The 20,468-nt window shown below is 42.1% G+C and overlaps 1 protein-coding gene across 3 annotated transcripts in view; it reads right to left on the bottom strand.

Moving 5' to 3' along the window:
- Nucleotides 1–18,374, bottom strand: part of cfap299 (cilia and flagella associated protein 299) — a 536,770-nt gene extending 518,396 nt beyond the window's left edge. For all 3 annotated transcript variants that reach the window (XM_048559854.1, XM_048560025.1, XM_048559940.2), the window contains exon 1: nt 18,251–18,374. In XM_048559854.1, coding sequence (XP_048415811.1) covers nt 18,251–18,361 — 111 coding nt within the window. In that variant the 5' untranslated portion in view covers nt 18,362–18,374. The remainder of the gene's footprint in view (nt 1–18,250) is intronic.
- Between the last annotated feature and the right edge of the window lie 2,094 nt (nt 18,375–20,468).

Raw genomic sequence — 20,468 nt, 5'->3', positions numbered from 1 at the left:
CACTCCTGCCAAATCTAGTTGAGTGGTTGTGGACAACTAAGCAACTCACTGAAGGAGAAGACATCAAAAGCATCCTCATCCGCAATAATGGGGCAATGTGGAAAACTACTCAGATACGTCCTGCAGACTAAAAGCAGGAAAAATCTACAAATATTCAGTCCTTTCACTACAGATGCTTAATAGTAGCAGTGTGTACCATCCACAAGATGCACTGCAGAAATTCAGGTTACTGATTAAGGTTACTGATTCTGCACCTTCCAAATCCATGAACACCATCATCTAGAAGGATAAGGGCAGCAGATGTATTGGAATATCACCCATCTGTAAGCTCCCTTCAAACCACTTAGCATCGTAGAACTCTCTTCTGAAAAACAGTGAGTCTACCTACACCAAATGAACTGTAGTGATCCAACAAGACAGCTCACCACCATCTTCCCAAAGGCAACAAGAGATGGTCACAGAATGCCAAAAACACCACATAATATTTGCCACATATCTCATGAGTGAATAAGAAAAAGTTAAATGCAAACAAAATTAGATTTTTGCAGAAGTTCAAACTCCCTTACTAGTGTTCTCCTTGTCTAATGGCTAAACAGTGCTAGTCAGAAAGTGCTACTTCAAAACATCCACCATCATGCCACTTTAAGAGCAGCTACAAGAGTAAATTCCCCCTGGTTACTGTAGCGTATGACATAGAGGCCTATTATATAGCCATCATTCACACCTTGTCAGACCTCAAAGGCATTCAGACACTGCACCCATTTTCTCATGACCACACAACAGCTACAGACTTCTTCAGTCCTCATGTCCTGCCATTATTTCTTTATCAGACTTGCAGGCCTGTTCTTCCCATCCATTGAGAACAGAACCTCTTTATTTCCCTACCACCTCCAAGGAGACATCACTGAAATGTGGAGTCACCTTTCTGCCTACAACAGCCATTCATTCACAAGCTGACATCTGCCACGCCCCTTCATCTGCCTGTTACAACTTTTATGAAGACTGCAGACTAGCTTTAAATGTGATTCAGTAAATCACCTGCAATATTAGCTTCCATGAGACATCCATTATTGGCCAACTGCCCCATGTGCCAGCCTATCGGCAATGTTCCCACATACAATCAATTAAAGTCCTGATATTGCAGTCACACAACCCATAAATGATTCTTGCACAGGACTTTCAAGTTACTTAGTAAACTCCAGCCAATTGATTTGAACGTTAAAAGGACTCCTTGATTGATACCACACTCAGTCAAATGTTGACTTGTTATGAAGAGCAGATACCCCACACCAGCGGAATTCAACTCTTTTTTTAAAATCTATATCTGTTTGGAACAAGGTTTTAATGAGGTTTGGAGTTGAATAATTCTGGCAGAACCCAAGCTAAGCTAACTAAATTCTGCTTGATAGCACTGTGGAAAAACTTCCACCACTTCACTTGCTGTTGTTTTATTAATAGAGTGGCAATTGGCCAGACTGGATTAGTTCTGCCTGGGTAATCTTCCAGACTGTCAGTTTATGACAGTATTTGAGCACTAATGGAACAATTTGGGTAGAGGCATGGCTAGCCATAGCACACAAATCTCCAGCACTACAGTCAGAACATTATTGGGCTGTATTGCTTTGCTGAGGAGACTGAGCATCTCTTGATACAACATACAATTGAAAACCTTGCATTTTAGCTTCAGAAAGTGGTCAAGATGGGTTTCCACCCGCCACTTCTAGCTGGAGATCCAGCCTTGTCTTTAGCACTGACAGGATCCATCATCATCCAAATTTAGGGGCATCCATACAGCTTTTCCTCTTTTAATAATTGTTTAAAAGCTGTTTAATCGTTCACCAGACTTCATGATCAGGTGTAGAAGGACTACAGAGATTTAACCCATACATATGGGAGCACTTAGTATCCTATCGCATGTCTCATTTTTGATAATGATTGCACACAAAAGAATAAATCAAATCATAGATTCAGACTTAGTATTTCTATGCTAGTAGGTTTGGAGGGTGGGAGTTGGTTGGGGGATAGGGGAGGTGGTTTGCTCATAAATCCAGCAGGTAGACTTTCTCATCTGCCTGTACCCAACCTCAAATTTTATACTGGGTGGGTGGTGGGGAGGTGGGGGGGGGGGGGTAAGTTAACCATGAATTTATTCATCTGCTGTTAACAAGTCAGTTAACCAGTTCCAGATTAAACCCTATCAAAGATGCCTGGGGATTCAGTTGTGCCTTTTTCATGGAGCTTCAACGCCTTTTCCAGGCTGATCTTAAGTTAGTATATATAACAAGGTCTGTACCCCATAGGTTTCATCAGATTTACAGTAGGCTGATGTCCATGAGCATTAACACAGCACAGCCACCCACACGAACCCAGCTTTAATAATGCTTTGTTAAAACAAAGTCAAATCCATTTAACCAGTTTCCACTTCTTGTTTCACTGTAAATAGAACAGTAGTTTACAAATGCTCCAGAAGAGAAGTGCAAAGTACCACCTTTTTATTATCCAGTGAAGCAGCACCATCTGCTGTTGGCATTGTCTTATTCACCACTCTGTTGATTAGCAACAGGAACAAGGCAGCCTAAATCCGAAGAATCAGCATGTAACTTACTACTTCCATCACTATTGCCAATAACTATTAGTATTCCTTGCATTCTTCTGTGTTTCTAACCATTCAACTTGAGTAATGTTCCAACTCTGATCATAAACTTTCCTGATGCAATGGGAAAAAAATGGTGTTTATATATTTTGATTACTATTTTAAGTTCAATTTCGCAAGTTTTTTAAAGTTGCTTAATTTAGTTCCTTACCATTTAAGTGCCCATATCTGAATATATATTTTTGTATTCTATTTTTCTCTTCTTTTAAAAAATCATTCGGTGGGCACTCTTTTCACCAAAATGTTTCTTGCTTAGTTTTACACTTTCCAATTCACAATTAAACTTTCCCCAATACCTCAAAGTTGACTTTCCAAATCATAGAGCAAAATCAAGTATTTGAAAACATATATTCTTGGCTCCGTTTGCTAATTAGCAGCAGCACAATCAAAGAAATCTGCTTCCAGCGAAATGCTGCGTTCACTAAAACTCCCCTTGTTCAATCCTTGGTCCAGCTAAAGGTTAGAAAAATGAATCACAGGTGTTTTTACACCTTTCAATATCTTAACCTTCTAGTAATCAACAGAAATAAGCAAACAGAAATTTCAAGTTAAATTTTAAAACTTAAACATGGTTAAAGTGCTCAATTGAATCAGAATGTTCAATTTCAGATTGTTTCAAAGACTTTCTGAAACCCTCAGCAATTCAGAAGCAAGGTATAGTTTTGCGATATACAAACATAAAATACCACTGATTCTGGAAATCTGAAATCAAAACAGCAATCTCTGGAAATGTTCTCCAGGACCAGCAGCAGTTGTTGGGATGAAAGAAAAGAAAATTAGCCTTTCTGGTCAATGAGTTTTCACCGAAACTAAAGACAAAATTATAGATTACACAGTGTGGAGCTGGAGGAACACAGCAGTCCAGGCAGCATCAGAGAAGCAGGAAAACTGACGTTTCGGGTCAGGACCCTTCTTCAGAAAAGACTCCTTTTGAAGAAGGGTCCCCACCTGAAACGTCAGCTTTCCTGCTCCTCTGATGCTGCCTGGCCTGCTGTGTTCTTCCAGCTCCACACTGTGTTATCTCTGACTCCAGCATCGGCAGTTCTCACTATCTCTGACAAAATTATACATACAAATTAGAGACACAAGTACAGAAACAGGGAAAATGAGAAAAAAAATGAATGAACAAGTTATGGATGAGGGGCAGGAGGGAACAAAAGGACAAAAGGCATCATGCTACATATTCTCCACCACTGCAACTCATCCCTCACACCCCATTCCAGCAATAACAACCAAAAAAGAATCTTCTTGTCCTCACGTACCATCCCACCAACCTCCGGATCCAACACATCATCCTCCAGCACTTCCGAAATCTGCAATCCAACCCCACCACCAAAGACATTTTTCCCTCCCCACGCTTATCTGCTTTCCGGAGGGACCACTTTCTCCGTGACTCCCTTGTCTGCTCCACACTCCCCTCCAGCCACATCACACCTGGCACTTTTCCCTGCAACCGCAGGAAGTACTACACCTGCCCCCACACCTCCCCCCTCAACCCCATCCCAGGCCCCAAGAAAACTTTCCACATCAAGCAGATGTTCACCTGCACATCTGCTAATGTGGTATACTGCATCTGCTGTACCCCTTGTGGCCTCCTCTACATCCAGGAAACCAAGTGGAGACTTGGGGACCACTTTGCAGAATACCTATGCTTGGTTCGCAATAAACAACTCCAGCTCCCAGTCGCGAACCATTTCAACTCTCCCTCCCATTCCTCAGACGACATGCCCATCCTGGGCCTCCTGCAGTGCCACAATGATGCCACCCGAAGGTCGCAGGAACAGCAACTCATATTCTGCTTGGGAACCCTGCAGCCCAATGGTATCAATGTGGATTTCATAAGCTTCAAAATCTGCCCTCCGCCTACTGTATCCCAAAACCAGCCAAGCTCATCCCCACCTCCTTAACCTGTTCTTCCTCTCACCTATCCGCTCCTCCCACCTCAAGCCACGCCCCCATTTCCTACCTACTAACCTCATCCCATCCTCTTGGCCTGTCTGTCTGCCCTGGACTGACTTATCTCCTCCCTACCTACACTCACCTTTACTGGTTCCATCCCCAGCTCTTTGACTTGTCTGTTTCCTCTCCACCTATCTTCTCCTCCATCCATTTTCGACCCACCTCCCCCTCTCTCCCCATTTATTTCTGAACCCCCTTTCCTTCCCCCATTTTTGATGAAGGGTCCAGGCCCGAAACATCAGCTTTTCTGCTCCTAAGATGCTGTGTTCATCCAGCTCTACCCCTTGTTATCTCGGATTCTCCAGCATCTGCAGTTCCTATTATCTCTGATTCAATTTTCAAGATGGTAACAGAACAAATAAACAAAACATAATTCTGGTGGAGCTAATATATAATAATTATTACAGATAGGCAATGTTTCCATTCTAAAATCTGAAATTAGTGAACTTAATGTTGAGTCAGAAGCAATAAAGTGCAGAATTGGCCTGTAACGTTAACTCTGTATCTCTCTTCACAGATGCGGACTGATCTGCTGAATAGGCAAAAGATCAGTCATCCAGATGTTTAATCTAATGCTCTGGGAACACAGTTTCAATCCTCACCATGGCAGCTGATGCAATTTAAATTCAATTAATACAATCAGAAATTAAAAGCTAGTCTCAAGAATGGTAACAAAACTATCATTACTATAAAAATCCATACGACTTACTAAGTGAAGAACATCTGCTGTCTTCACGTGATACGGATCATAGCACCACAATAATGTGACTGACTCTTAAATGCCCTCTGAAATGAGTCAGCAAACCATTCGGTTAAAGAACAATTAAAGGTGAGCAATAAATAGCAGCCTTGTATTCAATGTCTACATCCCATGAAAGAATAAAGAAAAAAACGTTACTTCCAACAATTCCTGTTTTTATCACAGCACCATTAATCTGGGATGCTCAGTTGCTAGTTACATCAAAATAATGACTTGAAGTCAGGAATGCCACCACCAAACACGTTTATTTGAATTGGAATTGGATGCGCCATCATTAGCTTTCCTTCTTCCACCCTTAAGAAAGCCCTATAAACATCAAAAAGAAATGGTAAAGAAACACAGAGATCACCAGCTTCCATTTTTGTCCCCAGATTCTCACTTGGGAAAGAGGCTAAGCTTTCCATTAATACATATGAACAGAAATCCCTCCTCTCTACGGTCACACCACTGCTGATATTTGCATAACTGTTTCAGAGTTCTACAAACCATATTAATAATGTCGGCATTAGGAGGGGTCAAGGGTTATGGGTAGATGAATCCTGGGCAAGGACATGAGTATTTTATTCATGCTTTCCCTTACAATCACAATATCTATCCTCTGGCTAGAAGCAGCACCATCATGACATGTGGTTGGGTATAGAAGTATCAGCTGCATGAGGAAATTAACTGTGAGATGCTATTTTAGCATAGCTAACAGCAATAGATGTAAATCAGGCAGCAGCTTCTCGTGACTCAATTTTTTGAAGTATCTCTTCCTCCCCAAAGACACTCATGGCATAACGAAAGTGAAAATTTACATGTTCAGACCCCACCACCTATAGCATCACAATACTCCAAGTCATAGAGTCATATAGTAACGCAGCGGGGGAACAGGCCCATTGGCCCGAACTGATCCATCCTGACCATAGTACCCACTCAGCTACTTCCAATTGCCCACATTTGGTCCGTATCCAATTTTTTTTTTAAATGGTGCTATTGTACCTGCCTCAACCACTTTCTCCAGCAGCCTGAACTGTACATGCACTACTCTCTGCGTGAAGAAGTTGCCCCTCAGGTCCTTCTTAAATCTATCCCTTCTCACCTGAAACCTATGCCCTCTAGTTTTCAATTCCCCATTCCTCAGAAAAAGACTATATGCATTCATCCTATCTATGCTCCTTATGATTTTGTACATCTCAATAAGGTTACCCACATTCTCGTGCATTCCATGGAACGAAGTCCTGTCCTGATCAATCTCTCCCTATAACTCAGGTGTACTAGCCCTGGCAACATTGTCATAAATCTTCTTTGCACACTTTCCAGTTTAACTGTCTTTCCTCTAAAACAGTGACCAAAACTGTACATAATACTCCAAGTGCAACCTCACCAACAACTTATACAACTGTAACATAATGTCCCAGCTCCTATATTCGATGCCTTGACTGATGAAGGCCAGCATGCCTTAACCACCCTGTCCACCTGGGACACCGATTTCAATGAACTATGAACTTGCACTCCTCAGTCCCTCTGTTCCACAACACTACTCAGGCCCTTACCATTTACTGCTATGCCCTACTTTGGTTTGACCTTCCAAAGTGCAATACCTCACACTTATACGTATTGAGGAAAGTTTAAGAGAGATATGCATGGAAAGTTCTTTACACAGAGGGTGGTGGGTGCCTGGAACGCGTTGCCAGCGGAGGTGGCAGACGCAGACATGTTAGCGTCTTTTAAGATATATTTGGACAGGTACATGGATGGGCAGGGAGCAAATGGACACAGACCGTTAGAAAATAGATGACAGGTCAGACAGAGGATCTTGATCGGCGCAGGCTTGGAGGGCCGAAGGGCCTGTTCCTGTGCTGTAGGTTTCTTTGGTTTCTTTGAATTGCATTTGCTGATCCTCAGCCAACTTCCCCATCTGATCAAGATCCCTCTGTAACTTTTGATAATCTTCCTCACCATCAACGATACCTCCTAATTTTGTATCATCTGCAAAGCTTACCATGCCTTGTACATTCACATCCAGATCATTTAAATAAATAACAAATAACACAGGTTCCAGCTAAATGTCCTTATGGTTCTGACTGCAAACAAAATACAGTCATCAGTCCTCATGGACAATGTAGTCGGATGAAGGAACCATGAGTTTATGACACTATAAAGAAACTTTATACATGTTAGAATACAGAATGGAGACAATAGCATAATCAACTTTCCAATTAGTGCAGATGGTTCTAAGCACCAATTAGACAGTTAAATACAGATATTGAATTCTGCCACAAATGAAAGCATGAATTGTTAATCAATTAACAAAGTAGCACAAAAATATTGACTCACTTGAAAAAGCTCTAATTGTCATTGCTACACAATTTAACAAAAGTGCACCTAAATTCAAATTCACTTAACTATTACTTAGTTTCCTGTCAGGTTTTGTTGCATCTCTTCAGCTTGAACAGTGTGATGTTTTCTGTGTTTAGAGGATGTAAAGTTCAATGGGAGAATCTATTACATCATGAAAAATGAAACCAAAAATTTGCACGAGGCACAATCTAAGGTACAGTGAGATAACACGGTGTGAAGCTGGATGAACACAGCAGGCTAAGCAGCAGAGGAGCAGGAAAGTTTGACATTTCGGGTCGAGGCCCTTCTTCAGAAAATTAAGGTACAGTGAGTTCATTTTCAATTTATATGCAGCTTTAAACTACAGATGAGAGTAAACCAGTTGATGTGGTCTATTTGGATTTCAGCAAGGCGTTCGATAAGGTTCCGCACAATAGGCTATTGTACAAAATGCGGAGGATTGGGATTGTGGGAAATATAGCAGTTTGGATCGGAAATTGGCTTGCTGAAAGAAGACAGAGGGTGGTAGTTGCTCTTCCCTCTTCCGCACCTACACAGGCCCCAAACCCCACCTCTTCCTCCGGTACATTGATGACTGTATCGGCGCCGCCTCTTGCTCCCCAGAGAAGCTCGAACAGTTCATCCACTTCACCAACACCTTCCACCCCAACCTTCAGTTCACCTGGGCCATCTCCAGCACATCCCTCACCTTCCTGGACCTCTCAGTCTCCATCTCAGGCAACCAGCTTGTAACTGATGTCCACTTCAAGCCCACCGACTCCCACAGCTACCTAGAATACACCTCCTCCCACCCACCCTCCTGCAAAAATTCCATCCCCTATTCCCAATTCCTCCGCCTCCGCCGCATCTGCTCCCACGACAAGACATTCCACTCCCGCACATCCCAGATGTCCAAGTTCTTTAAGGACCGCAACTTTCCCCCCACAGTGATCGAGAACGCCCTTGACCGCGTCTCCCGCATTTCCCGCAACACATCCCTCACACCCCGCCCCCACCACAACCGCCCCAAGAGGATCCCCCTCGTTCTCACACACCACCCTACCAACCTCCGGATACAACGCATTATCCTCCGACACTTCCGCCATTTACAATCCGACCCCACCACCCAAGACATTTTTCCATCCCCTCCCCTGTCTGCTTTCCGGAGAGACCACTCTCTCCGCGACTCCCTTGTTCGCTCCACACTGCCCTCCAACCCCACCACACCCGGCACCTTCCCCTGCAACCGCAGGAAATGCTACATTTGTCCCCACACCTCCTCCCTCACCCCCATCCCAGGCCCCAAGATGACATTCCACATCAAGCAGAGGTTCACCTGCACATCTACCAATGTGGTATACTGCATCCACTGTACCCGGTGCGGCTTCCTCTACATTGGGGAAACCAAGCGGAGGCTTGGGGACCGCTTTGCAGAACACCTCCGCTCAGTTCGCAAAAAACAACTGCACCTCCCAGTCGCAAACCATTTCCACTCCCCCTCCCATTCTCTTGATGACATGTCCATCATGGGCCTCCTGCACTGCCACAATGATGCCACCCGAAGGTTGCAGGAACAGCAACTCATATTCCGCCTGGGAACCCTGCAGCCATATGGTATCAATGTGGACTTCACCAGTTTCAAAATCTCCCCTTCCCCTACTGCATCCCTAAACCAGCCCAGTTCGTCCCCTCCCCCCACTGCACCACACAACCAGCCCAGCTCTTCCCCCCCACCCACTGCATCCCAAAACCAGTCCAACCGGTCTCTGCCTCCCTAACCGGTTCTTCCTCTCACCCATCCCTTCCTCCCACCCCAAGCCGCACCCCCCGCTACCTACTAACCTCATCCCACCTCCTTGACCTGTCCGTCTTCCCTGGACTGACCTATCCCCTCCCTACCTCCCCACCTACACTCTCTCCACCTATCTTCTTTACTCTCCATCTTCGGTCCGCCTCCCCCTCTCTCCCTATTTATTCCAGTTCCCTCCCCCCATCCCCCTCTCTGATGAAGGGTGTAGGCCCGAAACGTCAGCTTTTGTGCTCCTGAGATGCTGCTTGGCCTGCTGTGTTCATCCAGCCTCACATTTTATTATCAGAGGGTGGTAGTTGATGGGAAATGTTCATCCTGGAAACCAGTTACTAGTGGTGTACGGCAACGGTCGGTGTTGGGTCCACTGCTGTTTGTCATTTTGATAAATGACCTGGATGAGGGCGTGGATGGATGGGTTAGTAAATTTGCAGACAACACTAAGGTCGGTGGAGTTGTGGATAGTGACCAAGGATGCTGTAGGTTGCAGAGAGACATAGACAAGCTGCAGAGCTGGGCTGAGAGGTGGCAAATGGAGTTTAATGCTGACAAGTGTGAGGCGATGCACTTTGGTAGGAGTAACCAGAAGGCAAAGTACAGGGCTAACGGTAAGATTCTTAGTAGTGTAGATGCCCAGAGAGATCTCTGTGTCCATGTACACAGATCCTTGAAAGTTGCCACCCAGGTTGACAGGGCTGTTAAGAAGGCATACAGTGTTTTAGCTTTTATTAATAGAGGGATCGAGTTTCGGAACCAAGAGGTTATGGTGAAGCTGTACAAATCTCTGGTGCGGCCACACTTGGAGTATTGCGTACAGTTCTGGTCACCGCATTATAAGGAGGATGTGGAAGCTTTGGAAAGGGTGCAGAGGAGATTTACTGGGATGTTGCCTGGTATGGAGGGAAGGTCTTACGAGGAAAGGCTGAGAGACTTGAGGCTGTTTTCATTAGAGAGAAGAAGGTTGAGAGGTGACTTAATTGAAACATATAAAATAATCAGAGGGTTAGATAGGGTGGATAGGGAGAGCCTTTTTTCTAGGATGGTGACAGCGAGCACGAGGGGGCATAGCTTTAAATTGAGGGGTGAAAGATATAGGACAGATGTCAGAGGTAGTTTCTTTACTCAGAGAGTAGTAAGGGAATGGAATGCTTTCCCTGCAACGGTAGAAGATTCGCCAACTTTAGGTACACTTAAGTCGTCACTAGATAAGCACATGGAAGTACATGGAATAGTGTAGGTTAGATGGGCTTGAGATCGGTATGACAGGTCAGCACAACATCGAGGGCCGAAGGGCCTGTACTGTGCTGTAATGTTCTATGTTCTATGTTCTATGTTCTATGACTTAACCTAGCTAGCGGTTAGTTACAAAGTAGTAACATCACTCGTGTAGTAATCTAGAGACCTGGGATAATGCTCTGGGGACATGGGTTCAAATTTTGAATGAATTCTGAAGGGTCACTGGACTCCAAAATATGAACTCTGTTTTCCCTACCTGTTGCCAGACTGCTGAGATTTTCCAGTAATTTCTGTTTTTGTTTTAGATCTCCAGCATCTGCAGTTCTTTCAATTCTTTGGTTCAACTTCCATTACCATGATAGCTGTTGGAATTTAAATTCAAATTTAAAGATCCAAATTATCTTGAATTAAAATTTAGTCTCAGTGATGCCATGGAATGATTACACTATTATAAAACTCATTTTGTGTCTACACATGACTCCAAAACCACAGTAAGATCTCCACAATTATCGCTACCATCGATAATGAAGAACCTCAGAAAACATCAGTGCAAAAGACATGGCTGTAGCATTTGCAATATTCTTTAACTGAAAGTGCTGAGTAGATGGTCCATCCCTACCTCCTCCTGGGATTAACAAAATGATGCTTGTCTTCAGCTAATTCGAACCTACTCCACAAAGTATTAAGAAGTGGCCAATGACAATCAATACAGATAAGACCATAAGGCCTTGAAAACAACCCAAAATTAGCATTGTAACTACTGTCCCATCAATCTGCTAAGTCAAAGTAATAGAAGATGTTGTTGATACTGCCATCGAATGCCAGTTACAAAGCAACAAGCAACTCAGAAATATTCATGGTTCAGAGGGTCATTCAGCTCTTGAACTAAACATAGGCAAAATGAACTGAATGGCAGAGGGGAGGTGACAGTAAAATCCCTTCACATGAAGGGCTCTTTGACTGACCATGGCATCAAAGAAAGCCTTTGAAGTCAACAGGAATCAGGGGAACATTCTTCATTGGATGGAGTTACTCCTGCCGCAAAGGAGGGTGGATTTTGGAGGCCAATTGTCTCAGACCCAAGACATCACTGCAGACATTCCTCAGGATAAAGTCGTAGACCCAACCATCTTTAATTACTTCAAAAGACCTTCCCTTCAGCATGAGGTCAAAAATGAGAATGTACACTGATGATTGTAATGATCAATACCATTTGTAACACTTCAGGGACTGAAGAATTCCCATTTACTTAATAAGATAGGAGCCCATGGTGTTAGGAGGAGGATACTGGCATGGATAGAAGATTGGCTGACTGGTAGAAGGCAGAGAGTTGTGATAAAGGAGTCTTTTTCAGGATGGTAGACAGTGACTAGTAAAGTTACACAGGGGTCAGTGTTGGGACCACAATTAATCATGTTATACATTAACGATCTGAACGAAGGAAATGGTGGCATTGCTGCTAAGTTTGCAGATGATACAAAAGACAGGTGCAAGGAGAGGTAGTGTTAAGGGAGGTGTGGAGGCTGCAGGAGGTCTTGGATAAGCTAGGAGAGTGGGCAACGATATGGCAGATGGAATGCAATGTGGGAAAGTGTAAGGATATGCACTTTAGTAGGAAGAATAGAGGTGCAGACTATTTTTAAATAAGGAAAGGCTTCAGAAATTTGCAGCACAAATGGACATAAGAGAATGTTGACCAGGACTCCTAAGCTAATCACACAGTTTAAGTTAGTAGTGAGGAAGGTAAATGCAATATCAGCATCCATTTTGACATACTAGAATACAATCCAGGGATATACTGCTGAATCTGTATAAGGCATTGGTCAGATCACATTTGGAATATTGAGAGCTGTTTTGGGCCCCTTATGTATAGAAAATTGTGCTGACCTTGGAGGGGCTACAGGGCAGATTTACAAGATCCTAGAAAGAAAGGCTCGTCACATGAGGACTCAGGGTACATACTCGACAGAGTTTAGAACCATCAGAGAGGATTTTATAGAAAAACTTACAAAATACTGAGACGCCTGGATAGCGTGGGCGTTAAGGAGGTGGTTCCACTGGTAGAACAGACTATGACCCGAGGACATGGTCTCAGGGTGAAGGGATGATCCTTGAGAACTGTGGAGGAATTTCTTCAGCCAAAGGGTGGTTAATTTATGGAACTCATTGCTACAGAAGGCTGTGGAGGTTATACCATTGAGTGGATTTAAGAAAGAGAAAGATAGGTTCTGATTAGTAAGGAGATCAAAGGTTATGAGGAGAAAGCAGAAGAATGGGATTGAGAAATTTGTTGGGCCGAAGGGCCTGTTTCCACACTGTAGGGAATCTAATCTAATGTCACACAATTAATATCTCCAGCAAGAGGCAATCTAGCCATCTCTCCTTGATTTTCAGTCTCACTGCCTTCATAATGTTGATGGTGATGGTTATCATCAGAAACGTAACTACTATATTTTATTTATATAACTAAAGAGCAAATTTGCAGTTTTTGGAGAATAGCTCATCTCCTGGCTCCCCAAAGTCTGTTCACTATTGACAATGCACAAGTTAGGAACTTGCCTGAATGTGTGGCTGCATCAGCACAAAAAGTTCAATGTCATCCAGGTGAAATCAGCCTGGTTGATCATCTACCATTTTAAATAATCACTTTTTCTACCACAGTGACATTTCTGTATACCAAATACAAGATGCAATACAGAAACTCACCAAGGATCCTTCAATAGTTCCACACCCATAGCCTCTATCTATCCCCTGAAGGACAAGGACATGTTGGACACTGGAGTCCCTTAAAACATGGATTTTACAAGTATTTTCTGTGTAGCATGCAGCTTCATTCAATAGTTATTACAGTAGATGTTAATGTTTCAAAATTCTAGCATGTACAAACAAAGAGATGAATTTTTTAAATCACTGAGGACATGATATCCAGTAAATTGGCTTCAACAATTTGTCTGGCACCAAACACACCCTATTATCAGTACGTTGTTTTCAAAATTTAGCAATCATTCTTAGAAAGATGGTAAACTAACCCTCAGATGAAGGCAAGCAAAGGGACAACAATCACCTGACACCAAGAATGGCTGTTCCATGGCCAATGTCCAAAATGGTTCAGACAATTGATTGACAGAGCCAAAGTTATCTGTCACTAGAAATATGATATAACAATAAGTGCTCAGAGGTAGACAGGGGATCTTTATTGGCAATTCTCATCATGCATACATTGTAGGCATTGGCCAGTCTTCATCAGGCAAATGGAAAATGGAACAGAAGAAGGGAAGAATTCCCTAACACCTCAGCTAGGGAGCAGGATGCTGTCGCCACAACTTTAACAAGTCAATATATTCCCTTCCAACAGCCTGTTGTACTGTGTGATCAGCGAATCATCCTCAACTGTCACGACTGCAAACTTTCTTAACCTAATTAACTGTTGTGCTATGTATAAACAACTGTTTCTCAGCCTATCAGAAATTTACTGTAAAACATCAACAAATTAGATAATTGTGATCACAAACCCCGCCAAAATCAACGGTCAATAGATGCGTGGCAACACAGCAACTGCAGGCTTCCTTCCAAGCCACACACCTTTCTTACTTGGAACCATGCTACAATATAAATTAGATTTAAATCAAGTACGAAAAGCTGAAAAGAGATTTGTAATTACTTAACAGTTAATAATTATCTTTCTTACAGGTCAAAACAAAGGAATACAATTCTCAATAAGTCTTAAGTGTTACAGCATTTTTCAGAAAACTGGACAGGTTTATGTGCACAACTCTACATTCTGATTTGTCTCAGTAACTGCAATGATTGGGCAGAACTTAACCATCCTGAGTGCCTGCATGGTGCTGGTCGAGTGAAAACCTGACCACAGGATCCATGTAGCAAGAAAAAAGTAGGCTCAAGTGATGGGGAGACTTTTGCAGCAGGGAAAGAGGCTCCATATTGATGAGGTACTGGGCCTGCTACAGCAGCAATAGCTCTGAAAATCTCTGGGAGCTGTTCAGAGCAGGTGCAGCTCAAGAGAAGTCCTGGAAACCATGCTGGCTCAAACCAGTTAGCAGTTACTTGCTTGATGCAACTGAGAAACACTGGAGAATGGAGAAACGCCTGGAATAATGTCAGGTTAGTCAAGATCACAGTCTGCCAAAGAGCCGGGACATTGCCACTGAGGGATGCAGGCACACAGTATTGTGAATCCAGTAAAGCATCATCTTAGTTGCAAGTAACTGAATTACGTCGACACAAGCAGACATTGGGACAACGTGTCACAGGGCAGCATTTATGAGGAAGTGCTGAAGCTGGAGATTCAAACATAAAAAAGACAAAGGTTTAATGAGATCAGATGACTGCAGTGTCATTAAATCTCTGGGGACAGATCCATGGGATCTGCTTGACTGTGCTTGCTATTTGATGTGCTGCATGCAGTGTTTGGTGACAGTTTGTCTGTTACTCATGTTTACTTTATCATATTTCTAGATGTTAGAAAAGTAAAACAACTTGTCCTCTAAATGTGTAAAATTTAGTTGGTTTGTCCACAAATATGACATCTTGCAGTTTTACTGTCTTCAGATCAGGGATCTGAAATTTCTTCTGAATTACAAATGAAGAACAGCCATTGCACACACAAAGATATCTTTAACACAAATTTAGCAGTTTTACAGAATACAAAATACAATGTATAGAAATAAGTCCTTCTTGAAAAAATCATTCAGAAAAAACATTCCAAATAAAAGTTTCCTCAGCTTTTTCTAAAACTGAATCATCAAATACTGAATCAGCAAAATTGGAAGTCAACGGGAAATAATGGAAAACATTCCGCTGACTGGTGAACAACATTCAATTCAGCATGTTTTGACAAGAAATCAGATTACATCTTTGAAACTCAATATATGTAGCCACATATTCAAGTACTTAAATGCAAGAACCATATGGGCACTTAAACAAAGGTCCATTTACTTTTATTAGTGCAATATGTTGGCAACAAAGTATGCATCTTAAAGAGTTTTAAAAACAAGGATTTAATCTATTGAGTAGAATTCAATACACTGGTTATGTGACTAAAATATGCTGATTTAAAAGATGTATCACTATACTGTTCAAGATACTACAGATTTATCTGACTTTGAAATGCTTTGAAGATTTAACTGAATTATTCAAACATCAAAATCATAATATCCTAGCAATAAACACTACTTTCATTTCATAATTGTTTTCTATACTTAAAACTACACTGCTTTAAATATGGTGGGCTCTCTGTTCCCTGCTCTTTATCTTAAGCATCAACATTTTGTTGCAATGACCCTCAATCTCATGAGTACTAAACAACATACATATATGTTACACCTTTTTAAGTGACAATACATTTTAAGGAACTTCACAGATGCAGATTAAAACAAAGCTCAAGAGATGGCCATGAGCTTTGTCAAAATGATAGTTAAAACCTTTGCCATAAAGAAAGACAGCAAGATTAAAAGGCGGAGAGGGATTTCGGGAAGGAATTCTCTTCGGGAAGATACCTCTTCGGGACTTCCTCAGGGTAGTGCCTCAGCCCAACTACTTCAATGATCTTCTCTAAATCACATTGTTATAAGTGGGGATGTTTGCTGATGATTGTATAATGTTCAGCGCCATTCACAACTCCACATATACTTAAGCAATGCATGCCCAAAGCAAGTAAGACCTGTAAAATATCCAGGCTTTGGCTGACAAGAGACTGATAATGTTCATCCTAAGCATTAGTAATAGAACTCATGGGATGAAATGAGAGAAATTGCCCTTAACATTAAGGCAATATGTCACCATTAACAAACTCCACCAAAACTGCTGGTAATGGGAATCAAAGGGAAAACACTTTCTGATCAGTATCCTACTTAGCACAAAAGAAGGTGGTTGTGAGTTTTGCAAGATCAACCATCTCATTCCCAGAGAATCAATGCAGAAGTTGCTGAGGGTGGTGCTCCAAACTAAGCAATTTTCACCACTTTCATCAATTACCTTCTATCTGGAAAGCAAGAAGTGGGGACCCTCACTAATGAATACACAGTGTTCAGTACCATGCACAACTACTGAGATATTGAAGCAACCTGTGCCTATATGAAACAAGATCTGGGCAACATTCAGGCTTGGACTGTAAAGTGCCAGGTAACATGCACGCTACACATGTGCCTGGCAATGGCCAGCTGCTAAACAGAATCCATCCAATTCCTCTTAAGAATCAAGGTCTTTCCTATCACTGAAACTCTCAATATCAACAACCTGCCAGTTATCTTTGGCCAGAAACTGAATCAGCCACATAAATTTGGGTGTACAAGAGATGGTCTGAAACTGGGAATTCTGGTAACCCAATTCCTGATTTTCCCAACCCTATCTACCATCAACAAGGCACTGGTCAAGGGTGTGATGGAATATTTATCTGGATGAGTTGTAACTCTAAGAACAACTTGATGCCCTTTAGAACAAAGAATGATTGGCATCCCAGCAACCAATTCAAACATTCACACTTCAACACTGGCACATCGTGGCAGCAGCTTTTAATATCTGTTTTCATTTCTTTCTGATGAAGGGTCTAGGCCCGAAACATCAGCTTTTGTGCTCCTAAGATGCTGCTTTGCCTGCTGTGTTCATCCAGCTCCACACTTTATCTTTAATATCTGTAAGATGCACTTCAACAATTTGCCTGAAATTCTTTGCTAGTGCAGTCAAAACCTTGTGACCTCCACCACTTTGAAGATAAGCATCAGATGAAAAGGGAACACCACCACTTGCAAATTCCTCTCCAAGCCACTCATCACATTGCCATGGAAATATATTGTTGTTCTTTCACTGAATCAAAATCCTGGAACTCTTTTCATGACAGCACTGTGGGTACAACTGCATGACAGAGACTGCAGAAATTCAAGACGACAGCTCACCTCAGCACCCTTGCAACCTAAAAAAAAATATTGTTCAAGCTCTTGTCATGAATAACAAATAAAATGTGTGAACCTCTTTCGTGGATTTCAAAATATTCAGCATGACATGAATTCGTTTGACAGCTCACATGTTTATAAGTATTGCTTTTAATCACTATTGGTCACTAATTTTATGGCAACCTGGCTGACGAGTATCAGTGAGTTGGACTTTCATGAGAGAATGCGGGGTTAAAATTCTGATTTGTACTTCAGGTTAGCATTAAAGTTATGACATAAATGACTGGAATCGGGGGTAAAGACCGTGACTGACAGCTCCTGAATCATTCGCCACACCTATGTGTTATGGGTTATCTTCTGTTCATCACAGTGATTGCAGGTTAAATAGCTACAACACTCGCAATGGTTTAAATAAACGAATAGATTATTTTTATGAAGAAAACATTGCTGTGAATGTGCACAAGCCCGTGAAAAATCAGCCAGTGGGGAGCGTGGTGGGGGCTCGATCTACCTCATAAGCAGTGGCGCGGCAGGGAATGCCGGCTTGGCCGCCCTGTTCCCCGCTCCAAGGTGGGCAGTGGGTCGCTGCCGAATACAACTCTTACCTCCAGGTAGTATAGGTCGAGGGAAGTGACCTGCGAGTCCAGGAAACTCTCGTATGTCTCGAACTCGTTGACGATGTTGTCAACGGACGCACCTCCCTGCTCATCCTCCATGTTGTTAGCGCCGTCTCCTCGGCAACCAGCACATCCGGTGCGGGGTCACGGGGTCAGCGGTACAAGGTGGTGTTTGCTCTTTGATCCAGCTGCAATAGTGAAACTCCCGCACATATCCTTCTCTGGGGATTGGACGTACTTTCAAAATAAAGGCAGATGGAAGTGACACGGGGAGAGAGTAGCAGGCGGCGGATTGGTATTGAATTATTTGAGGAAAAACGAGCGTACATCCGATGGACGGAATGGTCTCCTGAGGTACCAAACTAAAGTCGGTGGATAGTGCGGAAGGATGTTGCAGGTTACAGAGGGACGTAGATAAGCTGCAGAGCTGGGCTGAGAGGTGGCAAATGGACTTTAATGCAGAAAAGTGTGAGGTGATTCACTTTGGAAGGAGTAACAGGAATACAGAGTACTGGGCTAGTGGTAAGATTCTTGGTAGTGTGGATGAGCAGAGAGATCTCGGTGTCCATGTAGATAGCTCCCTGAAAGTTGCCACCCAGGTTGATAGGATTGTTAGGAGGGCATACGGTGTGTTAGGTTTTATTGTTAGAGGGATTGAGTTTTGGAGCCATGAGGTCATGTTGCAGTTGTACAAAACTCTGGTGCGGCTACACTTGGAGTATTGCATACAGTTCTGTCACTGCATACAGTTCTGTCACCGCATGATGGGAAGGATGTGGAAGCATTGGAAAGGGTGCAGAGGAGATTTACCAGGATATTGCCTGGTATGGAGGGAAGGTCTTATGAGGAAAGGCTGAGGGACTTGAGGCTGCTTTCGTTAGAGAAAAACTGTGTCAAATATGCTGCATGACACTTTCTCAAGGCAATGTTTGCCAATTTGATTTGGCCAACTGGTATGAAGACTAAAAACACCTAAATAATTGCAGTACCTTTCTTGCAGTCCCGATATTTCTTGATGTATGCTCTGATGTATGCTCTACTGCCTAAGAGACATACAATCTCCACCAGTGATTTATTCCCTTTGCTACTTCTTACTACCACCCAAGCTTTTTTTCATTCTTGATCTTTTGAATCAAAATTAGTTTTTCAATATTTTACTGATCTCATCCTTCAGTAACAAAGCTTTCTCACATTTCTTTCCCTTCTCTTCCAAAATGTAAAATGACTCTCAATATTCAAGTCCCAGCCTTGGTCACCTAGTAACCTAGTATACTCATTTATTTCAATTTTCACCATCACTCGTAAGATCTAGTTATGAATGGTATATAAATCTAGCATTTTACCATTTCTGTTTACTGCAACTGTGCTAGCGCACTTTTATGTTTGTACACTCTGTCTCTTGTTTTTGCATTCTGGTTATCTTTCACAGAGATATTGTATTAACAGAGATCTGGCAGCATGTTGTAATTCTCACTGGTTTTGAAAGATGAATTTTAGGTAAACAGAACGGGTGGTGAATTAAAAGAGTTATAGTGATACTCTGAATAGAAAGTTTAATATATAATAAGCTATGTTAGTTGACACAGTCAGTTATAACTAATCCATGTCAAACAACCTGAAATCATCCAGCTAGATGCTGCAGAATTATGTCTGAATATGAATTTGAACTCAAAATGCATGTTGTGATTGGGAAGTTAAATACAAATAAGACAATTTTTTTTCATCAGTTTTAAAGAATTTATTTTGAAGTGGCAGAAAATCAGGGTTTGGAATCTACAAATGGAAACACAAAGATGAATGTTATCTTGTGACAATGAATAGAAAACATTGATTAGTTACAACAGGAGGGAGACAGTCAGTTTGCATTTACAAATGTAAACAAATAGTTTTATAAATGGATATAGATTTTTCGTGCAGTTCATTCTATTTTAATTGTTGCCAATGATCTGCAGCATTTTCATTTTCTTCTGAAAAAGGATACAAGACAGCATTTGCCTTGCATCTCATCTATTACTTATAGTTGTAGTTGAACTTTTAAGCAAATGGATTCAGACATTTGTCATCCCTATTTGATCTACGTGACAGTATTAAAGCATTGCTTCTTTCTTTGCATTGACAATAAATAAAGTGCCCATTGGAAAAGAAAATAATCTATCACAAACAGAACTATGAAGCAAAATGCCTTTAATATAATTTGTAAGTGTTG

Source organism: Stegostoma tigrinum, chromosome 1 (genome assembly GCF_030684315.1).
Source record: "Stegostoma tigrinum isolate sSteTig4 chromosome 1, sSteTig4.hap1, whole genome shotgun sequence".
Taxonomy (NCBI): domain Eukaryota; kingdom Metazoa; phylum Chordata; class Chondrichthyes; order Orectolobiformes; family Stegostomatidae; genus Stegostoma; species Stegostoma tigrinum.
The sequence above is the reverse complement of the archived record's forward strand: the minus strand, read 5'-3'. Positions and strand labels throughout refer to the sequence as shown.